Source organism: Miscanthus floridulus, chromosome 8 (genome assembly GCF_019320115.1).
Source record: "Miscanthus floridulus cultivar M001 chromosome 8, ASM1932011v1, whole genome shotgun sequence".
Classification (NCBI taxonomy): domain Eukaryota; kingdom Viridiplantae; phylum Streptophyta; class Magnoliopsida; order Poales; family Poaceae; genus Miscanthus; species Miscanthus floridulus.
The window spans coordinates 3,916,477-3,933,939 of NC_089587.1; the positions used below are offsets into that span (position 1 = coordinate 3,916,477).

At 45.1% G+C, this 17,463-nt stretch overlaps 2 protein-coding genes and 1 pseudogene across 2 annotated transcripts; 1 reads left to right on the forward strand and 2 right to left on the reverse strand.

Moving 5' to 3' along the window:
* The first annotated feature begins 510 nt into the window (after nucleotides 1-510).
* On the forward strand, nucleotides 511-6,294 carry LOC136470918 (uncharacterized). The gene is made up of 15 exons (XM_066468646.1): nucleotides 511-868; nucleotides 1,474-2,218; nucleotides 2,301-2,369; nucleotides 2,586-2,709; nucleotides 3,244-3,355; nucleotides 3,510-3,608; nucleotides 3,699-3,998; nucleotides 4,075-4,182; nucleotides 4,482-4,553; nucleotides 4,623-4,709; nucleotides 4,947-5,018; nucleotides 5,115-5,204; nucleotides 5,675-5,782; nucleotides 5,865-5,933; nucleotides 6,110-6,294. Exons 1-15 carry the CDS (start codon nucleotides 596-598, stop codon nucleotides 6,182-6,184), a joined length of 2,403 nt encoding a protein of 800 aa, XP_066324743.1. The 5' UTR covers nucleotides 511-595; the 3' UTR covers nucleotides 6,185-6,294.
* Nucleotides 6,295-9,014: 2,720 nt separating this feature from the next.
* LOC136470919 (uncharacterized) lies at nucleotides 9,015-9,556 on the reverse strand (annotated as a pseudogene).
* A 2,840-nt stretch (nucleotides 9,557-12,396) lies between these two features.
* On the reverse strand, nucleotides 12,397-14,548 carry LOC136475536 (catalase isozyme 3). Its single transcript, XM_066473027.1, has 3 exons — nucleotides 14,476-14,548; nucleotides 12,852-14,258; nucleotides 12,397-12,764 (listed from the first exon to the last, which is right to left on the reverse strand). Exons 1-3 carry the CDS (start codon nucleotides 14,488-14,490, stop codon nucleotides 12,705-12,707), a joined length of 1,482 nt encoding a protein of 493 aa, XP_066329124.1. The 5' UTR covers nucleotides 14,491-14,548; the 3' UTR covers nucleotides 12,397-12,704.
* Between the last annotated feature and the right edge of the window lie 2,915 nt (nucleotides 14,549-17,463).

Genomic DNA, 17,463 nt, shown 5'->3' on the forward strand with positions numbered 1-17,463 from the left:
CCTTGTTTAGTTCCTCCCCAGAACTTTACACCCTATCCCATTAAATGTTTGAACACATGCATGAAGTATTAAATATAGACTAAAAAATAACTAATTGCACATATTGCGACTACTTTACGAGACGAATCTTTTAAGCCTAATTAGTACATGATTTGACAATGTGGTGCTACAGTAACACATGTGCTAATGACGGATTAATTAAGCTTAATAAATTCGTCTCGCGGTTTACTGACGGATTCTATAATTTGTTTTCTTATTAGTATCCGAACACCCCATACGACACTCCCAAAACAAGGCCTAAGAACGACCAAACAAATTTGACATTCCTAGTTTTTTTTTAGCAAAATTTCACATTCCTAGGTGGAGAAACTCAAACAAAGAGGCCCTAAGCCCGCGTACAATGTGGCCTCTAGCCCACATGCCACCGTGCTACTCTTGCTACTTGTGAACACGTACTCGCAGGTCCCCGCCTTCACTTACACACTTCTCGATACGTTATCTTGCCTCGGCAGTCGGCACTGCCGCCGTGACATCTGCGTCCTGTGAGCTCCTCCTCGCCACTCCTCGACGGCTCGACTGCTCTGGCCGGCCGGCCATGGAGGCCTACGCGGGTGCCGCGCCCGCGGCCGGCGTGTTCGCGGGCTACGGCACCGCAGCCACGCGCCCCTTCATCCTCCGCCTCCACCGCCACCGCCTTGTCGGCGGCGGGTCTCCGCGTTCCAGCGCGGGGCGAGTGCGCCTCGTCCCGGCGCCGCCGCCGCACGCCGCCGGGGACGCGGGGGACCTGCCTTCTCTCGACAAGCGGGACATTATGGAGCTGGGTTTCGGCAGGTTCCTCGGGGAGGACCCCAAGCTTACCCTCGCGAAGGTCCGCCCCGTTTCTTGCTTCAGATTATCTCGTGGCTGTAGCTAGATAATATGATGATCAGCGTAAAAATGTCGTCTTGCTCACTATTTGAATGGAAGTTTAGGCGTGCTTTGGGGTTCGATTTCATTTCACATTGCTCTATTGCTAATCATATTAAAAGGATCAGTGCTAGTACTATCGTTCATAGCAGCAACTGTGTTCACTTTGACAGTTTAAGTTAGCCGCTTCGGTTACTGTTTCAGTTGTAGGCAATCCAATAAAGAATACTGTGACATGCGTGGTAATTTTTTTCATATACCTGACCTGTATAGATTGGTCCTACTGGGTTAGTTAAATTTCTCAAACACAATCCAGCTAATTTTGTAACAACATAAACCTTTTTTTTTTGGCTTCTCAGTAGTATTGCTTTTGAAAAGAATGACGACTCCAAACAATAAAAAGGGAAATTACAGGTGCATGATGAAATTTGAATTCCATCGGAAACAAAGGAGTTGTTCCTAATTAGCTTCTGTTTACATGATGCTATCTGCTTTGCTAGTGTGTACCGAAAGCATGGTTACTATCACTTCATTTGACTTGCATATTTTATGGGATGACTCTTTCAGATTCTTCTTAAGAAGTCAGATCCGGATGCCTCATCCCTCGATGTAGAGAAACTAATTGCCACAAAAAAGGACAAGCTAGATGATATTCTGAGGGAGTGCATGGAAGCTAATAAGAAGGACCAGGGTTTTAACACATCAAAAAGTGGATCCCCTGTGAATACGACACGTCCAACAACAAACAAGCCGACCGAAGGCAAAAGTTCTTTGAATATTTTCAGGCCTGTTATGGGCAAACCTATCCAAGACGGGCCTCCGTTGACTTTGCTTCGACCAGCAGGAAGCAAACCGAAGCAAGATGAGCCTTCTCTGGCTCCGTTGCGACCAGTTGGAAGCAAAGCAAACGAAGATGCACCTTCATTGATCTTGTCGCGGCTAATTGGGAGCAAACCAAAGGTACGGGGCACTCCAATACAAGATAGTTGGCCCAGTAAAGAGAGTTTAGCTGCTGCAACAGAGTTCAGTGAGGCGGGGAGCATCGCAAGAACAAGCGAGGTGGATGTCACCTTGCGGAAACCCACCGTGTATCAGAGTGAGGATGATGATTTGAAGTCGAAGCTTAAAATCAAGCCAAATATTAACCTAAAAATGAGGAAAGATATGAACGAGGACTTAACGAACATTTCTTTCCTTCAAAAGCCAGATGTTGCAAAAGATACTTCTAATCCAGAGCAGGACAATGCCTCTGCTAGCCCTGCCACAGTTTCTGCTACAGTGGATACCAGCGAACTTGAGCCAGAATCAAATGGTGAGGTACAATGCCCCCAAACAGTGAGCCAAATGTTAAAGAGGTCTTTTGAAGCTGATGATGCATATGTTCCAAATTTCAGGTCTTGATGAAAAATTAGTAACTGAAAATGTTCATGAATCATCTGGGCTTGATGACGATTCTACTGCAGGTAAGGAAGGCATGAAGGGTGGGCCTGGTGCAAGCGGTAGAGTCTTATCGCCTGTGACCGGAAGGTCCCGGGTTCGAGTCGCGGTCTCCTCGCATTGCACAGGCGAGGGTAAGGCTTGCCACTAACACCCTTCCCCAGACCCCGCACAGAGCGGGAGCTCTTTGCACTGGGTGCGCCTTTTTTTTATTATGCTAATATTATGTTGGTGTTTTCAAGGACTACAGCCATCAGGTCAAACTTTCATTCAAGAAACAAGTACTTCTGCTGGACCAGTGGATAACCAATCAGCTACCAGCAACAATTTCTCTATGCAGGCTTTCTTGCAAGGAAAACCTAAAAGGTTCTTACTTCAGGAACTATGCAGTTATATTTTTAGCACATAACTTTTATCACTAGATATCTGGATCCTTATTTGAAGATCACATGGAAAATATTGTTGAAATTGTTGAAAAGCAAGGATTTGTACAGTGGTTATGAAAGTTCTACTTCACGCCTGTATTTTCTCATCATGATATTCACTTACTTTTCATAACTTTGTAAAGTTATCTAGTACACATGCGTCTTGCTATTGCTGTGCTAATGCCCTGAAACCTTCTTGTTTAATAACTTCTACTCTTTTACGAACATGAAATGTTCCTTACCATGTTCCGTGCACATTTATTTGCTTACTCCACACTCATGTACTTGTGATTGCATGTAGGTGATTATGACATGTACACACCTACCATTTTGGTAACATAGTAGGAACATCATGTGGCTGGAATAATTGAGCATTCCTTTGTTCCCTGCTTTTGTGCTTTTCAAAATAATTGTATCATTAAGGTTTCATGCATGCTATTATCTTACAACTAACATGGCGTTTATTACTTTGTAGAGAAAACCAATCTGCTGAAATATTGCCATCTGAAGTAGATGAAAAGATGAATGCTACTGATAATAAAAATTATGTTGATGATGGGGGAAATGTCTTACCATCAAAACTGGAGGTAATTTCCTAATATTTGAGCTAGCCTCTAAAGGTTTTGCACAACAACAACACTTCTTAGAGTGTGGATATAGCTTCAATGGCATTAGGTGTTCTCCTTATAGGGCTGTACTTGACCATTACATTGAACTTAAGTTCCTGAGTCACTAATGCAGGACATCACAGAGAGTGACTGGACAAGGTTAGAGCATTACGCAAGTACTGGAGAAAAGGTTGAGGTGGAGCTGATAAATTGCAGTGCAAAGGGATTTGTTGTAAGTTTTTAGTTAGGTTTCGTATATTTTCTTATTTTATGAAACTATAGCATTGTTCTTTTCTGAGCCCTGTTATGTTTTCCTTGCCAGGTGTCACTTGACTCACTGATAGGTTTCTTACCATACCGTAATCTTGCTACAAAGTGGAAATTCTTAGCCTTTGAGACTTGGTTAAGAAGGAAGGGTGGCGATCCTTCCTTGTATAAGCAGAGTTTGGGATTAGATGATAATTTTGAGGTTAATGACATGAACATAGAACCAGAATCTAGCTCAGTTTCCAAAATAGCTGGTGAGGATCAAGAATCTGTGTCATCTAAGCCGAAGTTTGAAGATCTTATTCGAGCATACAACCAAGAAAAATCCAAGTTTTTATCATCATTTATTGGTCAAGTATGCATCTGAATTTAGTGTCCTATCATTTTGTGTGCATTGATATTATCGTAGTTAGCGTGCTGTTGTTTCGCAGAGACTCCGAGTATCAGTTGTCCTGGCTGACAGAAACTCCAAGCGGATATTTTTCTCTATGAAGCCAAAAGAGAGTGAAGAATTTATCCAGAAAAAGAAAAACCTGATGGTACTTTCCTTGTTTATATGCTCCTGACTTTTATGGATATATTTATGCCATCAAACTTGAAAAATCGTCAACAAAACGTTGGATTATCTATCAAGTTGCAAAGCACTGATATACAAGAGCAAGTAGGAGGGGAATCAAGATGTCTTGTATTTGAATATTTGACTCTTTCTTTCTGCATCACGAGTTCATGACTGAAAACCACAACATTTTTGTAGTCCCACTCACAGCTGAAACGGAAAGACACTTTCTCTATTACCCTAATTGGTTTGCATGCTATTCACTACTTCCTTATTCTGCAGGCTAGGCTCAACGTAGGAGATATTGTTCAGTGCACTATCAAGAGATTTGTTTACTTCGGGATATTTGTTGAGGTAGATCCAGTTCCTGCTAGTGCTGTATGATTTTCATCAAATATTATCATCTGACTATTTCTTTCAAAGGTTGAAGGTGTTCCTGCATTGATTCAGCAGTGGGAAGTGTCATGGGATGACACCTTAGATCCAGCAGTTTCTTACAAAATTGGTCAGGTAATTCTGGCAGTTTGCTGTTGTGATCCTCCCTTTATTTATCATCTTCCTTTTTTATTTGTTGGCCTTTCAGAACAATATCTTACCTTTTTTTTATGAGTATGTCGAGGAAATGTGAGATAAAAACTCATAGGTTTTGTCACCTTTATCTGATTTTATCTTTTGTCTTTGTTTTGTTTAATACTGCTAAAATGCTCATAGTGCTATAGTTTCTGAGAATTGTTTTTTCGTTTTCAGGTTGTGGATGCTAAAGTTATTCAACTGGACTACAATAATAGCCGTATATTTTTGTCACTTAAAGATGTAAAGGTACTGGAGCATTCCTTTGATCCACATTTGTGAGTATGTTAATTGGTGGTTTCAATTATTCCTTTGTTAATTCTTGCACTGAACTCCGATATGCAGCCAAATCTATCCATAGGTGCTTTGGAAGCAGTAATTGGTGAGGATTTATCACTTGGTGGAGCTCTTGAACCTGTGCAGGCAGATTTCGAGGTTTGCATTAAATTATGACCGACAATAGTGTAGCATGTACAATGAGGACCAAGCATTCCTCCTTTCCTGTATGGGCTCGTGTTACTCCGCCACTTGCGTCAGCTTGTGGTCTGTAGTTTCTTTTCTGCACAGATGGGTTTGTGTCGCAGACATGCCTGTGTCAGAGTCCATGGAAAACTTGGACTGCTCAATCTGAATTACCAATGGTTTTTTTAGCTTGGGAACTTCCCACATATGATCCAGCTCCTTTTCTTTGGTTGCCTTCAATCTAAGCTACATTTCTTATATTAATGGACATGTCGAGTTTAAGAATGTCTGACCTGGATATCCCGTGCCCTGAAATGGTTTATGAAGCTTATGGTCTTGTGCCGTTTTACTCCTCTCTTTTATGTCTTCTCGTCTCTTTGGATGATTCCATTTATGCCGCAATGTTCTTGTAACCCTTGGATGCATGATTGAATAATTTGTAGTGGCCTGAGGTAGATGCCCTTATGGAAGAGATGTGGAAAATAGAGGGTGTAAGAGATGTTTATAAAGGACGATTCTTCCAAAGCCCAGGGTTAGCTCCTACGTTTCAGGTAAGATGTGCACCTTGGTTCCTGGAGCTACTACTCCCCTGAAAGCTTTTGTTTTTTCTAAACAAAAATGATTTCTTGGCAGGTTTACATGGCACCTGTGGTTGGTCCGAAATACAAGCTCCTGGCACGGTATGGAAACAATGTTCAAGAGGTAAGGACTTGAACCTCAGACAGTGAGTGGTTCAAATTAAACAAGATGTCCAACTCCCAGTAGATTAGAGACAGTAGGCTTTTAATAGTTAGTATTTTGTGTGGAACTAGATTGAAAACGTACTATAGCTGGCCACATGGTGACATAATATATATATACTATGTGCTGTTGTGCAGGTGATGGTGGAGACAACACTTGGGAAAGAAGAGTTGAAAGAGGCAATTTTGATGTGCACTAATAGGGTTAGCTGAATAGCTAGGATCTCCATTGCTCCTTCATATATAGCATATATCATAGGATCTCCATGACGCCTATGTTTGACGCATAGAATATCTGGATGTATTTTGTTTTCGCTTTCCTCCTTTTCCATATCATTGGATCTACATAAACATAGCATATGTCATGGGATCTCCATGACGCCCATGAATTTGATGCGTAGATGTATTTTATTTTCGCTTCTTCCTCCTGGGAGGGCCTGAAGCATGTGAGGGATTGGAACAGCATACGGATTATATCTGGTTAAAGACGTCACTGATAAAGCAGAGAAGAAGCTTAATTTTGTTGCATGCCTGCAGATTTCTTTTTATCAGAATGGTGATAAAATTTGCGGTTCATTTTGTGCAACAACCACGTTTTCATCGTCTCCACTTGAAGTTTCGTATGTCTAAAACCGACCAAAATGTCTTGGAATAGGAGTGTACGCTGATCTAACCTGCAATGGTACGGTTGGACCAAGTTAGAGACAATGTAGTTGTACCAAAATTTGGGACAATGTGCAAGAGGAAAGGACTTTCAAGCTCACAGACGAAATCAAACAGTAGACTATAACAAGTTCTTTTATGAAAGGAGTAATATATGGTCCTGGGTTATTTTTCTGCGTGCTGCTCTCTTCAATCTTTACAACCTTTCCTTTGTAGAGAATAAATACGAAACTATTCTTTAAATCCCTGCAATAACACATGCAGAATCACGTGGTTATTAGCGAGAACTAAACCATACTCCCTCCATTCTAAATTTTAAGCAAGGTTCTAAATAGCGGGCTACAGCGCCGCTGTAGCGTTTTCATCAGGCTGCCGGTAAGATTTTGCATATCTTCTCTGCTGTCACAGCTAAGGCCGCTATATACGATGTTTAGAGTCGCCAAATAGGATAATTAGGGTTGCTATAGCGGTTTTAGTGATGATGAAGATTTGTGAAGAGGATGAGCTGAGGAGAATTGAGTCTCGAACTTGCTAAATAGGATAGCGTTATGGCTGCTATAGCGGTTTTAGTGATGAGAAGATTTGTGAAGAGGATGAGTTGAGAAGAGTTGTGTCTTAAACTTTTGCTTGTCTCTTGTGAGCTATGTGTGCTTTTGTAGGGTGTTTCAAACTTTCTGTTTTTGTTTGTGATTGAGGTTGGGACCTTTGATGCACTTTGTATTTTGCTATGAGCTTAACCTATGATGTCCTCTTAATGTCTCTTGTGAGCCTAACGAATGATCTTATGGATTCATTTACTCTTTTTTTATATTCATCTAGCTATTTATGATATGGACAAGTGTTTGGGTAAGGATGTTAGGCATATGTTAAAAAAAACTACTAATATCCACAAGTTTTTAGGTTATATAGGCTGATTTTTAGAAAACATGTCAGGTGCAAACCAACCAACCTGTGCAAACTTGAAAACTACCAATCAGGACTACTAGATGCTGATCCAATGGATGGGGTGAGGGGCTTAAGCGCAAAAAAAAAAGGCCGGCGCGTGGGGGGCTTAAGCGCAAAAAAAATCCCACATCTCACCCCATCCATTGGATCAGCATCTAGTGGTCCTAATTGGTAGTTTCCAAGTTACACAGATCGATTAGTTTACACATGACACGTTGCCTTTTTTAGAAACCATTAGACTGCTAAGAGTAGACGCAATGTTACTGGGGTTTCAAACATCAGATCTCAGCCTGTTCGGGAGGCCGTATCGTATCGTGGATTATTTACTGCTGGCTGGTTTGATGTGAGAGAAAAACACTGTTCTCGGCTGGAAATTTACGATCGTTTACGAGCAAGCGAACATGCTGTTATCAATGTTACTGGGGTTTCAAACATCTTGTCACTGACATAGAGCACTGATGCTGGAACTTGCTATTTCTTGCAATGGTAGCAGATATGCGTAAAACACGTGGGGCCCAATCCCAGTAGCTTTTTAGTTGCACGGCCACGCTGGAGGTGTTTGCCTTCTGATCCTAAAATTTAGTCCATATCACATCGACTATAGTAAATATGTTTGATACTATTTAAAATATTAAATATAGACTAATTATACAGATTGAAACTAATTTATAAGACGAATTTATTAAACCTAATTAGTCCCATGATTTAATAATATGGTACTACAATACATATGTGTTAATAATGGATTAATTAGGCTTAATAGATTTGCCTCACGAATTAATCATGGAAGTACCGACGGATTCTGTAATTTATTTTTTTAGTAGTATCCGAACACCTCATGCGATACTCTCATGTCCACACCTTCTAAATTTTAGTCACTGGATCCAAACACCCCTTTAGTTTATTATTAATATCCGAACACCCAATGTGACAATAGATATGATATCCAATGTGACATCTTATAAACTTTAGTCCCTATATCCGAAAACCTATAAAAATTTCTACTCACTCATCCAACTGAAATAATATTCTAGCCACTCAGCACCGAAGCCTCGACATTCCTCGATGCCAGATTTTTCTAACTGAGCATTCCAACTTGCAATGGGAAAATCGATGCTCCACTTTCTCTCTCTTATCCGAGCAACGCTTTTACCACTGCGGTTGCTCTTAGCAGCCGCTATAGTGGTCTAAGCTTTTCTAGGCGCGCTTCGCTAAAGGTCATGACCCGCTTTTTTTATGTATAGGCCCCGTTCGCTGGTCTACTGAAACTGGTTGAACAATACTGTTTTGGCTGAATTATTGGGAAAGAAAAACACTCTTTCCGGTTAAAAAAAAAGAAGCCGAACAAATCCAAATATGGGGTAAGCCGAACAGGAGAATTAAGTCTTGATATACGCTATGTTATACATAATAAAGTTATCTATGCAAAGTAAATTATGTATATAGAAAAGTCAATCACGACTAGAAATTATGTAATGTAAAACGGATGGAGTACATGGCAACCGCAACGTATGCAAGGCACGAATGAGTTTGGGCACTTTGCGCGGCTGCACAACATTGTGATTATGATTTATGAACAATGGCGATGGCAGTAGCCAATAGCGAGGGTTCAGTTCAGCTTCCTGGTTCCAGCAGATGCAGATTGCAGAGCAGCAAGCAGCCAATCCACAGAGCAGAGCACGTCCAGTCCAGGGCTTGGAACCGTCGTCGCAGAGATCCATCGGGTCGGACGGACGTGCCGCTCCATCACTGCCGCCGCCGCCGCCGCCGCCTAAAGACCTGGCCCCGAGCCATGAGCAGCAGCTTGGTGCGGTGGATCTTGCGGAACTTGCGGCGGAAGGCAGGGCCGGCGATGAGGCGGCCCCATCCTCTTGCAGACGAGGGCAGGCGTTGACGAGGCTCGCGGGGTCGTCGGGCGGGAGGCGGATGAGGAACTCCTCGACCGAGCTCGTCCATGAGCGCCGCCGCCGCCGGCATCTCGACTGGTGTGGTGGCTGGTGGGGGACAAGCGATCTGAGCTGGGCTTTGCCACTTCATATGCATATATGGACACAGATGGGCCTGTAGCCCGGAGTACGACGAGTTTAGGCCCGAGATGGGCCATGACTCTGTCGCGAGATTTTTCTTATACTACCACAAAAAAAATTGTCATCTAGTTTTAGACTAAGTCAAACATTCGTAAGTTTGATTAAGTTTATAAAAAAAAGTATCAAGGTTTGTCCTTTTTACGCATCACAAGTATTAGTAACTTTTTTTATGTATAATTAGTCAAAGTTTAGATGAATTGACTTCTCAAAAAATGAGAATGACATTTCTTTTTTTGGGTTAGAGAGAGTATTATACTCGAAATTCAATGTTTTGACGCAACAGAAGCCCTGTCACATGGATACCTAAAAAATGAAAAATAGGAATTTGCATTTTTATTCATGACCATCCCCACTTTCATTACCCCTCAACCACCGCTCACGGATAGTGGCGATCTTGCCATCAAGCCACTCCACCTACCACTCTTTTACCCTGCCATTCATTAACCAAGGCAACTCCTCGTCCATATGATGATTCTTCTTATTGTCCACACTCCTTCAACTCCCAATTGTCGGCTCACTCACCAACCGTCGTCCATCACCACTATTAGGAGCCTGCCAGTCATACAAAGCTCGAACTCCCAACCCCTCCAACCCTAAGCCTAGGGCTTCTTCATCAATCCTAAATAAACCATCATGCCTCTAATCTAAGAGGAGAGGGAAAGAGAGTGTGTTCTCAGATCTGAAATGAAGAACATCTTTGCTAGGCGAGGTTAATACATTATCGATTGGGCCCCACTATGTGGGTGGAAGGCCAAGTGTGTGGCTAACCACGATTAAGTATTTACATATATATCTTTAGCAACCATTATTTCTACAAACGAACAAAACATGACTTGCACCATACCATTCATACTTAAACTGCTCGGGCCTCAAAGGATAAGAAATTGACACATAAGGGTCAGTTACAGGGTTCTTCCTATGCTCTTAATGGCTCCAGCTCTAGATCTACTTGCTCCCCACCAAAAAAACCACTCTTCATTAGTTGCACCAACTCGACGACGCAAATGGGCGCGAGCGGAGAGGCGTGACACAGGGATCACAAAGGGTAGGATGGGGTAGGGTAGAGGCCGACATGAACGCAGGATCCACACACAGAAGCTGGGGCGGAGGAGGGCTTTGATGCCGCCACCGCCACGGTCGCCTCTGCTCATCATTTCGTCGCATGGAGGATGGAGCAAATGCTGTCGATGAGGTCCAGGCCTAGCGACAACCTCACCTCCTTTGTGAACGTCGGTGACATGACAGAAAAAGCAGAGAGGGGCGTAGGTGGAGATCGTGGTTTTTTTCGCTCCCCCACGTAGTAGAAGCACGGTGAGCTGCTCCGCTCAATTCTTTCGTGGAGTGGGCGGCAAAATCACTGTTTGGCAACATTCCTTGGCTTCTCTCACGCAGAGCAGAGCGAAAGGAGCACTGCTAAACAGTCTCTAAACTGAAAAGAACATTGTCAAACAGGCGACATAGATGTACAACCTGTTCGCTTACTGGTTTCAGCCAGGGCTTATCAGCCAGCCAACAGTATTTTCTCTCACAACAAACCAGCACCAACTAGACTTATCAGGCTAGAAACCAACCAACGAACAACCCGGTAAAACACGATGATTATTATCAGTTAACAGCAAGCCATGTCGTGGGCAGATTTATAGGTTTATTATTACTGCCATACACGGAGAATATCACTGATATTGTTATTATTATCATCAATACCTCTAATTGCACCGATTTTTTACCGTCTTGAGGGAGGGAGTAATAATGCAATTATATAATGTTGCTTTAATTTAATAACTCGATACACATTCAGTTTCAGGTAGCAGGGTACATGCTGTAATAATAAAAAACAGAGCCATTTCGCTTGGCTTGCATTGCTACAGACGAATCCGGACACGCGTACACGGGCTATAGTTGGGATAAGGATGATATGCATCGATCTGATGCACATGCGCAGTTTTGTCGTGGTCTACTAGCTGTTGACATGTACGTATGTCTCATGCTCATGCTGCTCTTCGTCACCTGGGCGTTTTTTTCACCGAAAACCGAACACCGCACCGAACCGAATCGAACCGAACAGTCGGTATTTTGTTTTTTCGGTTCGGCTTCGGTTTTTGGTTTTAGAAACATCGGTCATCGGCTCGGTGTTCGGTTCCTATGTAAAACCGAACCGTAAACCGAGAACACCAAACATTCGTCAACTCTTGCCTCTCAGCAACTGAGCAGCCCGTGTCCCTCTCCCCGTCCTCTCAACAGCCCACCTCGGCCCAATTAGCAGGCCCACTCGGCCACTCCACCAGACCACCGCTTCGGCCCCGCCCCCACGCGAGATGACGCGACGAGACAGACACCCGAGCGGGCGAGCGGCCAGGAGCGGACTTGCCCCAAACCCTACCGGGAGAGCGGCGGCGACGCGACGGCCACGCGAGGGGGGAAGCGACATGGGTGGCTGGGTGTGACTCGCCGACGAGCTGCGAGCGCCCGAGTGGAGCACCGAGCTGCGCGGGCGCTGCAGCGGCTGCGAGCGCCCATTGCCGAAGCGGGCGTGCAGCGGCTACGAGCCCCCTGTGTCGGAGCGAGCGAGTGGCGGCTGCGAGCGCCGGAGCTGGCGAGCGGCGCGGCGAGCAGGGAGAGGAGCTGCACGGCCGCGGCGGCGGGAGCGACTTCGAGTGAGATCAGCGAGGAGCGGAGCAGGTCAGCAGGAAGACTTCGGTCATCTCGGTTTAAACCGAAAAGCCGAATTAGGAAACTGAAACCGAACTCGTCGGTTTTGCATTTTTGAAATAACTGATCGGGTGTTCATCGCTGGAAACCGAAGTTTACTAAAACCGAACAAACCAAACCGAATTTTCGGTTTAAACCGAACGCCCAGTCCTGGCTCTTCGCTTATTTCTTGACCTGACGACGATGACAAGGAAAGGAAAGACGACGGCGGTGGACGATTAGTACTACTGAAGAACAACTCGGACACGCCTCGCTCAACCACACTAGCTAGCTTATTCACCTCACTACTAGCAGTAGCAGCCAGCAGCTCTCCGATCTATCGCCATCACTCACATGTTTGGCTTCATGTTGAGCCGGGTGGCAATCTTCATCCCCAGAGATGCGTCGCACTGCATGCATAGTAAATAAATACAATTAGTAACTAACAATCATCATTCAACATGCATGTATACTGCAGTAATATGTCGATGATTTACCTTGGAGAGGAGGTCGATCCAGATGGACCTGAGCTCCTGGCTGACCTTGGGGTGCCCCAGCGAGTCCGCGAACCTTCTGACGAACCTCTCCTGCCGGTCGGCGTCCCAAGACCGGTACCTCTCCCCAGGCTGCTTGAAATCATTCGGCTTCCGTATCCTAGCCTTCTCCCTCTTCCCCACCACCGGCCTCGCCGGGACGGGCACCGGCGGCGCCTGCCGGAGCGGCGCATGCCTGGACGGGTAGTAATCCACCTCCTCATCCCGGTGCATGAAGTTCATGGCGCCATCGTAGTGGTTGTTATGGTGCGCGCATCGCGGCGCGTTGACGGGGAGCATCAGGTAGTTGGGGCCCAGCCTGTAGCGCTGCGTGTCGGCGTACGCGAACACCCGGCACTGCAGCATCTTGTCGTCGGAGTAGTAGATGCCCGGCACCACCAGCCCCGGGCCGAACGCCAGCTGCTCGTTCTCGTTGAAGAAGTTGTCCACGTTCTTGTCCAGCACCAGCCGTCCGACAGGCTGGAGTGGGAGGAGATCCTCCGGCCATGTCTTGGTGTCGTCCAGCGGGTCGAAGTCGTACTGCTCCTCCGTGTCCGGGTCCATCACCTGCACGAACAGCTTCCACTCCGGGAAGCTCCCGGCGGCGATGGAGTCGTACAGGTCCTGCGTCGCGTGGCTGTGGTTCTTCCCGCCCACCAGCGCCGCTTCCTCGTCGGTGAGGATGCTCCGGACCCCGCACGTCGGCTTCCAGTGGAACTTCACGTAGTGCGCCTTCCCGGCGGCGTTGACGAAGGTGTAGGTGTTCACGCCGAACCCTTCCATGTGGCGGTAGTCCGTCGGCACGCCGACGTCGTCGAAGAGGAAGAAGAAGGTGTGGAGGCTCTCGGGGAGGTGGGAGAGGAAGTCGAACACCCGCCAGTACTCCTGCACGTGCGACTTCGGGTTGGGCTTGAACGCGTGGATCACGTCGGGGAACTTGATCCCGTCGCGGATGAAGAAGACCGGGAAGTTGTTCCCCAGCAGGTCCCAGTTGCCCTCCCGCGTGTAGAACTTCACGGCGAACCCGCGCGGGTCGCGGATCGTCTCCGGCGAGCCCCGCTCGTGGATCACCGTCGAGAAGCGGACGATGACGGGGGTCCGGACGCCCGGGGCGCGGAGGAAGTCGGCGCAGGTCAGCGACGTCACGTCGTGGGTGCACTCGAAGAAGCCCTTGGCGGAGGCGCCGCGCGCGTGGACGACGCGCTCCGGGATCCGCTCGCGCGCGAAGTGCGCCACCTTCTCGATCAGGTGGTAGTCCTCCAGCAGGATCGGGCCGCGCGGGCCAACCGTCAGCGCCTCGTTGTCGTTCCACACCGGCGCTCCCGCGTTCGTCGTCGTCACCGTCGTGTCGTGGCTGCTCGACGGACGGAACTGCAGGTGCATGAACACAAAGGCGCCATGCAACCACCATACTGACATTAATTACTGTATATACTCAAAACTGTATCCATGCGTGTATGTATGATTTATATATAAGTTTATAAAAACCAACAGAGTAGCTTAGATAGCTGTTAGCAATCAATATCTAGCGATTCTGAAATAAAAGATGGATGGTTGGAGGAGATAGGAAGAAGAAGCTTGAGCTCACCTTGGTGGGATCCATTGTGATTCAGCTAGTGAAGTGTGCAGTGTTGGACAGTGGAGGAGTGTGGCTGCTCTCCAAATCTTTTGCTGCTTAAATAGCAGCGAGGTGAGGGGTAGCGTCACCGCCCGGTGAGCTCGCCGGCACCAGTGACCACCCACTGCCATGTGGGCCCGGCCGGAAGCGCCCCGATAAGACAGGGATGAGGTGGCAAGGGCCCACCTTGTGTGGAAACTTTGGGCCATCTTGATTGCTGACGCCTAGCTGGGTACACGATAGGTGCACTGCATTTGCATTTCTTGATCTGAGGTGGCCCGGGGAAATCTCAAGGAGATAAGAGGATCGGCATGCATCATCACTGTCGTCGTAGACTCGTAGTACGTGATGATATGATAATCCCACTCCCAACAACATGGCTAATCTTCACTAGTATATGGGGATGGGGTTATTAGCGTACATGATTAGTCTCTCAAAAGCTCATTAGTGCGTTAGTGAGTCACCACTAATGTATAGTGTGTGGTTGATTGCCTCTTATTAGGAAAAAACACATATATATTTATGTAATTTAAGCTTGGCTCTGTACATGAAAAGCAACGCACAACATTATTGACACGAGTAAATGTGACCGAAAATCGTATGGATTTCCTACAACCAAACAAGATCCCTGTCATGCTTGCCTCAAAGGAGATATAATACCAAACATGTGAAGGCGCACACATCCCTGTCATGCTGGCTGGCCAGAACTTCAACCAGGCCTAAGGCAGCCAAGCTACCAATCACGTCCTATATGAATGTTGCTTCTATCCTCTGACTTGTCTCTTACATTGCTTATTTAGCTTCGCATCATGATTCCCTTGTGTAAATGTAAAGGGCTATGATATCCATCAAGATTAATTAATAGTCTCTTCAAATCGAATGTAAAACTGAATTAGTTTTACTTTATTCAATGTAAGCATATCTTACACATGCCAACATTTATATAAGTTTGCCAATAACTTATTACATATCTTGTGCAACATATATATAGGCTAGATTTAATTTTGGGTTATCAAGTCCAGGTGGATCATGGGACATTATCCTAGAGGTGATTTTTACGTTGTGGTGAAGAAGCAAAGGCTTTAACTACTTAGGCGGGGCGGGCCTAGACAACCGGTGATGGGCAATATTAGTGAGAGACACGTCACTGTATGTATAAGAGAAAAATGGTAGACGGCGCGCATTATTGTCCATCAATTTTGATTAAAATAGAAGTGATAGGTATGCATCAATTTCCGTGTGTCTTCATTAATTACTTAACATCCGTAGTGGTAGGCAAAATGTGTACTTTTGAGGTTTAAAATTAACCCGTCGTCATCACCTTTTGTGGCCTAGTGATATTTTCCAAACTAAAGAGGTTTTGAAAGCGCCAACAGCAAGATATATAGGGTCCGATTAATTATTTGCATTAGTTTTAGTCTACATTAAACCTTACGTAGCATAACCCAAGCTAGCATAAATGTATGTAGTATCTTGTTGTTTGATAGTCCTACATAAGCAATGCCATGTTTGAAGAAATCGTGTTTTTATTGTTTATATTTTGTTGAATGTAGTCATCTCCATGTTCTACTTGAGATCTCATGTTTCTAGTATAGGTATGTGGAGTGAGAATTAATATTTCATTTTTGTGTGTCTAATGGCGGCTTGTGCAAATCCGCATTGTCTAATACAACCAAATCTGATGTATTAGCCAATACTACTACATTAATGGACTTGCTTTGAGCATTATGCGAGCTTGCATAAGAGCCTAAGCGGACAACCGAACATAAACAAACCGCACATCATAAACCTGAATATAAGTAAACCTAACACAGATAACCAATTAGACCCATGGATGGTGCATCGGAGAAGACGTTATGTTGTTATCAGAATGCTCAGCGACACATCAAAAGTGATGCGGTCGCGTTTTGGTTTCTACCAGCTCATCATCACAATAATCCATGGAGACAACACATCAGTGTCGCCTCCTGATAAAGAAATCATAGTATATAGTATGTACGACCCAATTAAGGACTCGATCGATCGGTCACAAAATCGACCAAGAACAAGGACGTTGCACTAGCTAGCGAGCTAGTACTAGCTCTCTAAAATTTGTGGTGTGCTATCACGTGCATCGTGCTTGCCACATCAGCAGTCAGCCTGTTCGCTGGTTGGTTTCTGGGCTGATAAGCCCGGCTGGTGCTGGTTTGTTGTGAGAGAAAAATATTATACCATAGCTAATAAACCCTGGCTGAAACCAACAATCGAACCGGCTAAATATAATATAATGGACCGACCACTGGCTGCTAGTACACGCCGTCGTTTTTTTTGTGAGAGCGTCGATGAGCTAGGGCATCGTCATAAACATACATGTGTGGCTGCAAATCACAAGGTGTACTGACCAAGGTAGACTACATCACGTGGCCATGTTTGCTTTCCATTTTTAATGTCCTTTCCTAGGAGATTACACTCGATACTCCATCACCAACAAGCAACAAGTGATCCAACATTATTACTGTGTGATGCATGCTTATACACTGTTTCCATGTGTGAAGGGAGTTAGTCTGCTTGCCTAGCTAGTCTAAATCTTTTCTTTATCAATGTCGTAATCGGCAGCTAGCTCTCCTGCTCGGTTCATTTTTTTTAATATCATTAATGTTACTGGGATGCATTCTTACTGGCCTAGCTAGCAAAGAGCAAAAGCTCACTAGCTAGCTGCTGGTAGTATGTGTGCAAATTATCAGTGTACATGATTATATTAGGCCAGACCAGGGCTAAGTTTGCTTTGGTGATCTGACTCGCTCCATCATATCATCAGTACTACTGCAGCCAATTCAGGGCTCCATCATATACAAGGACATGGCCGTAATATTTGATAGCATCTCGATCATCATATATGTGCTATACATACGCATGTACGTGGTGGCTGCAAATCACAAGTTGTACTGATGAAGATCTGAATTTTCATTGCATTGCATG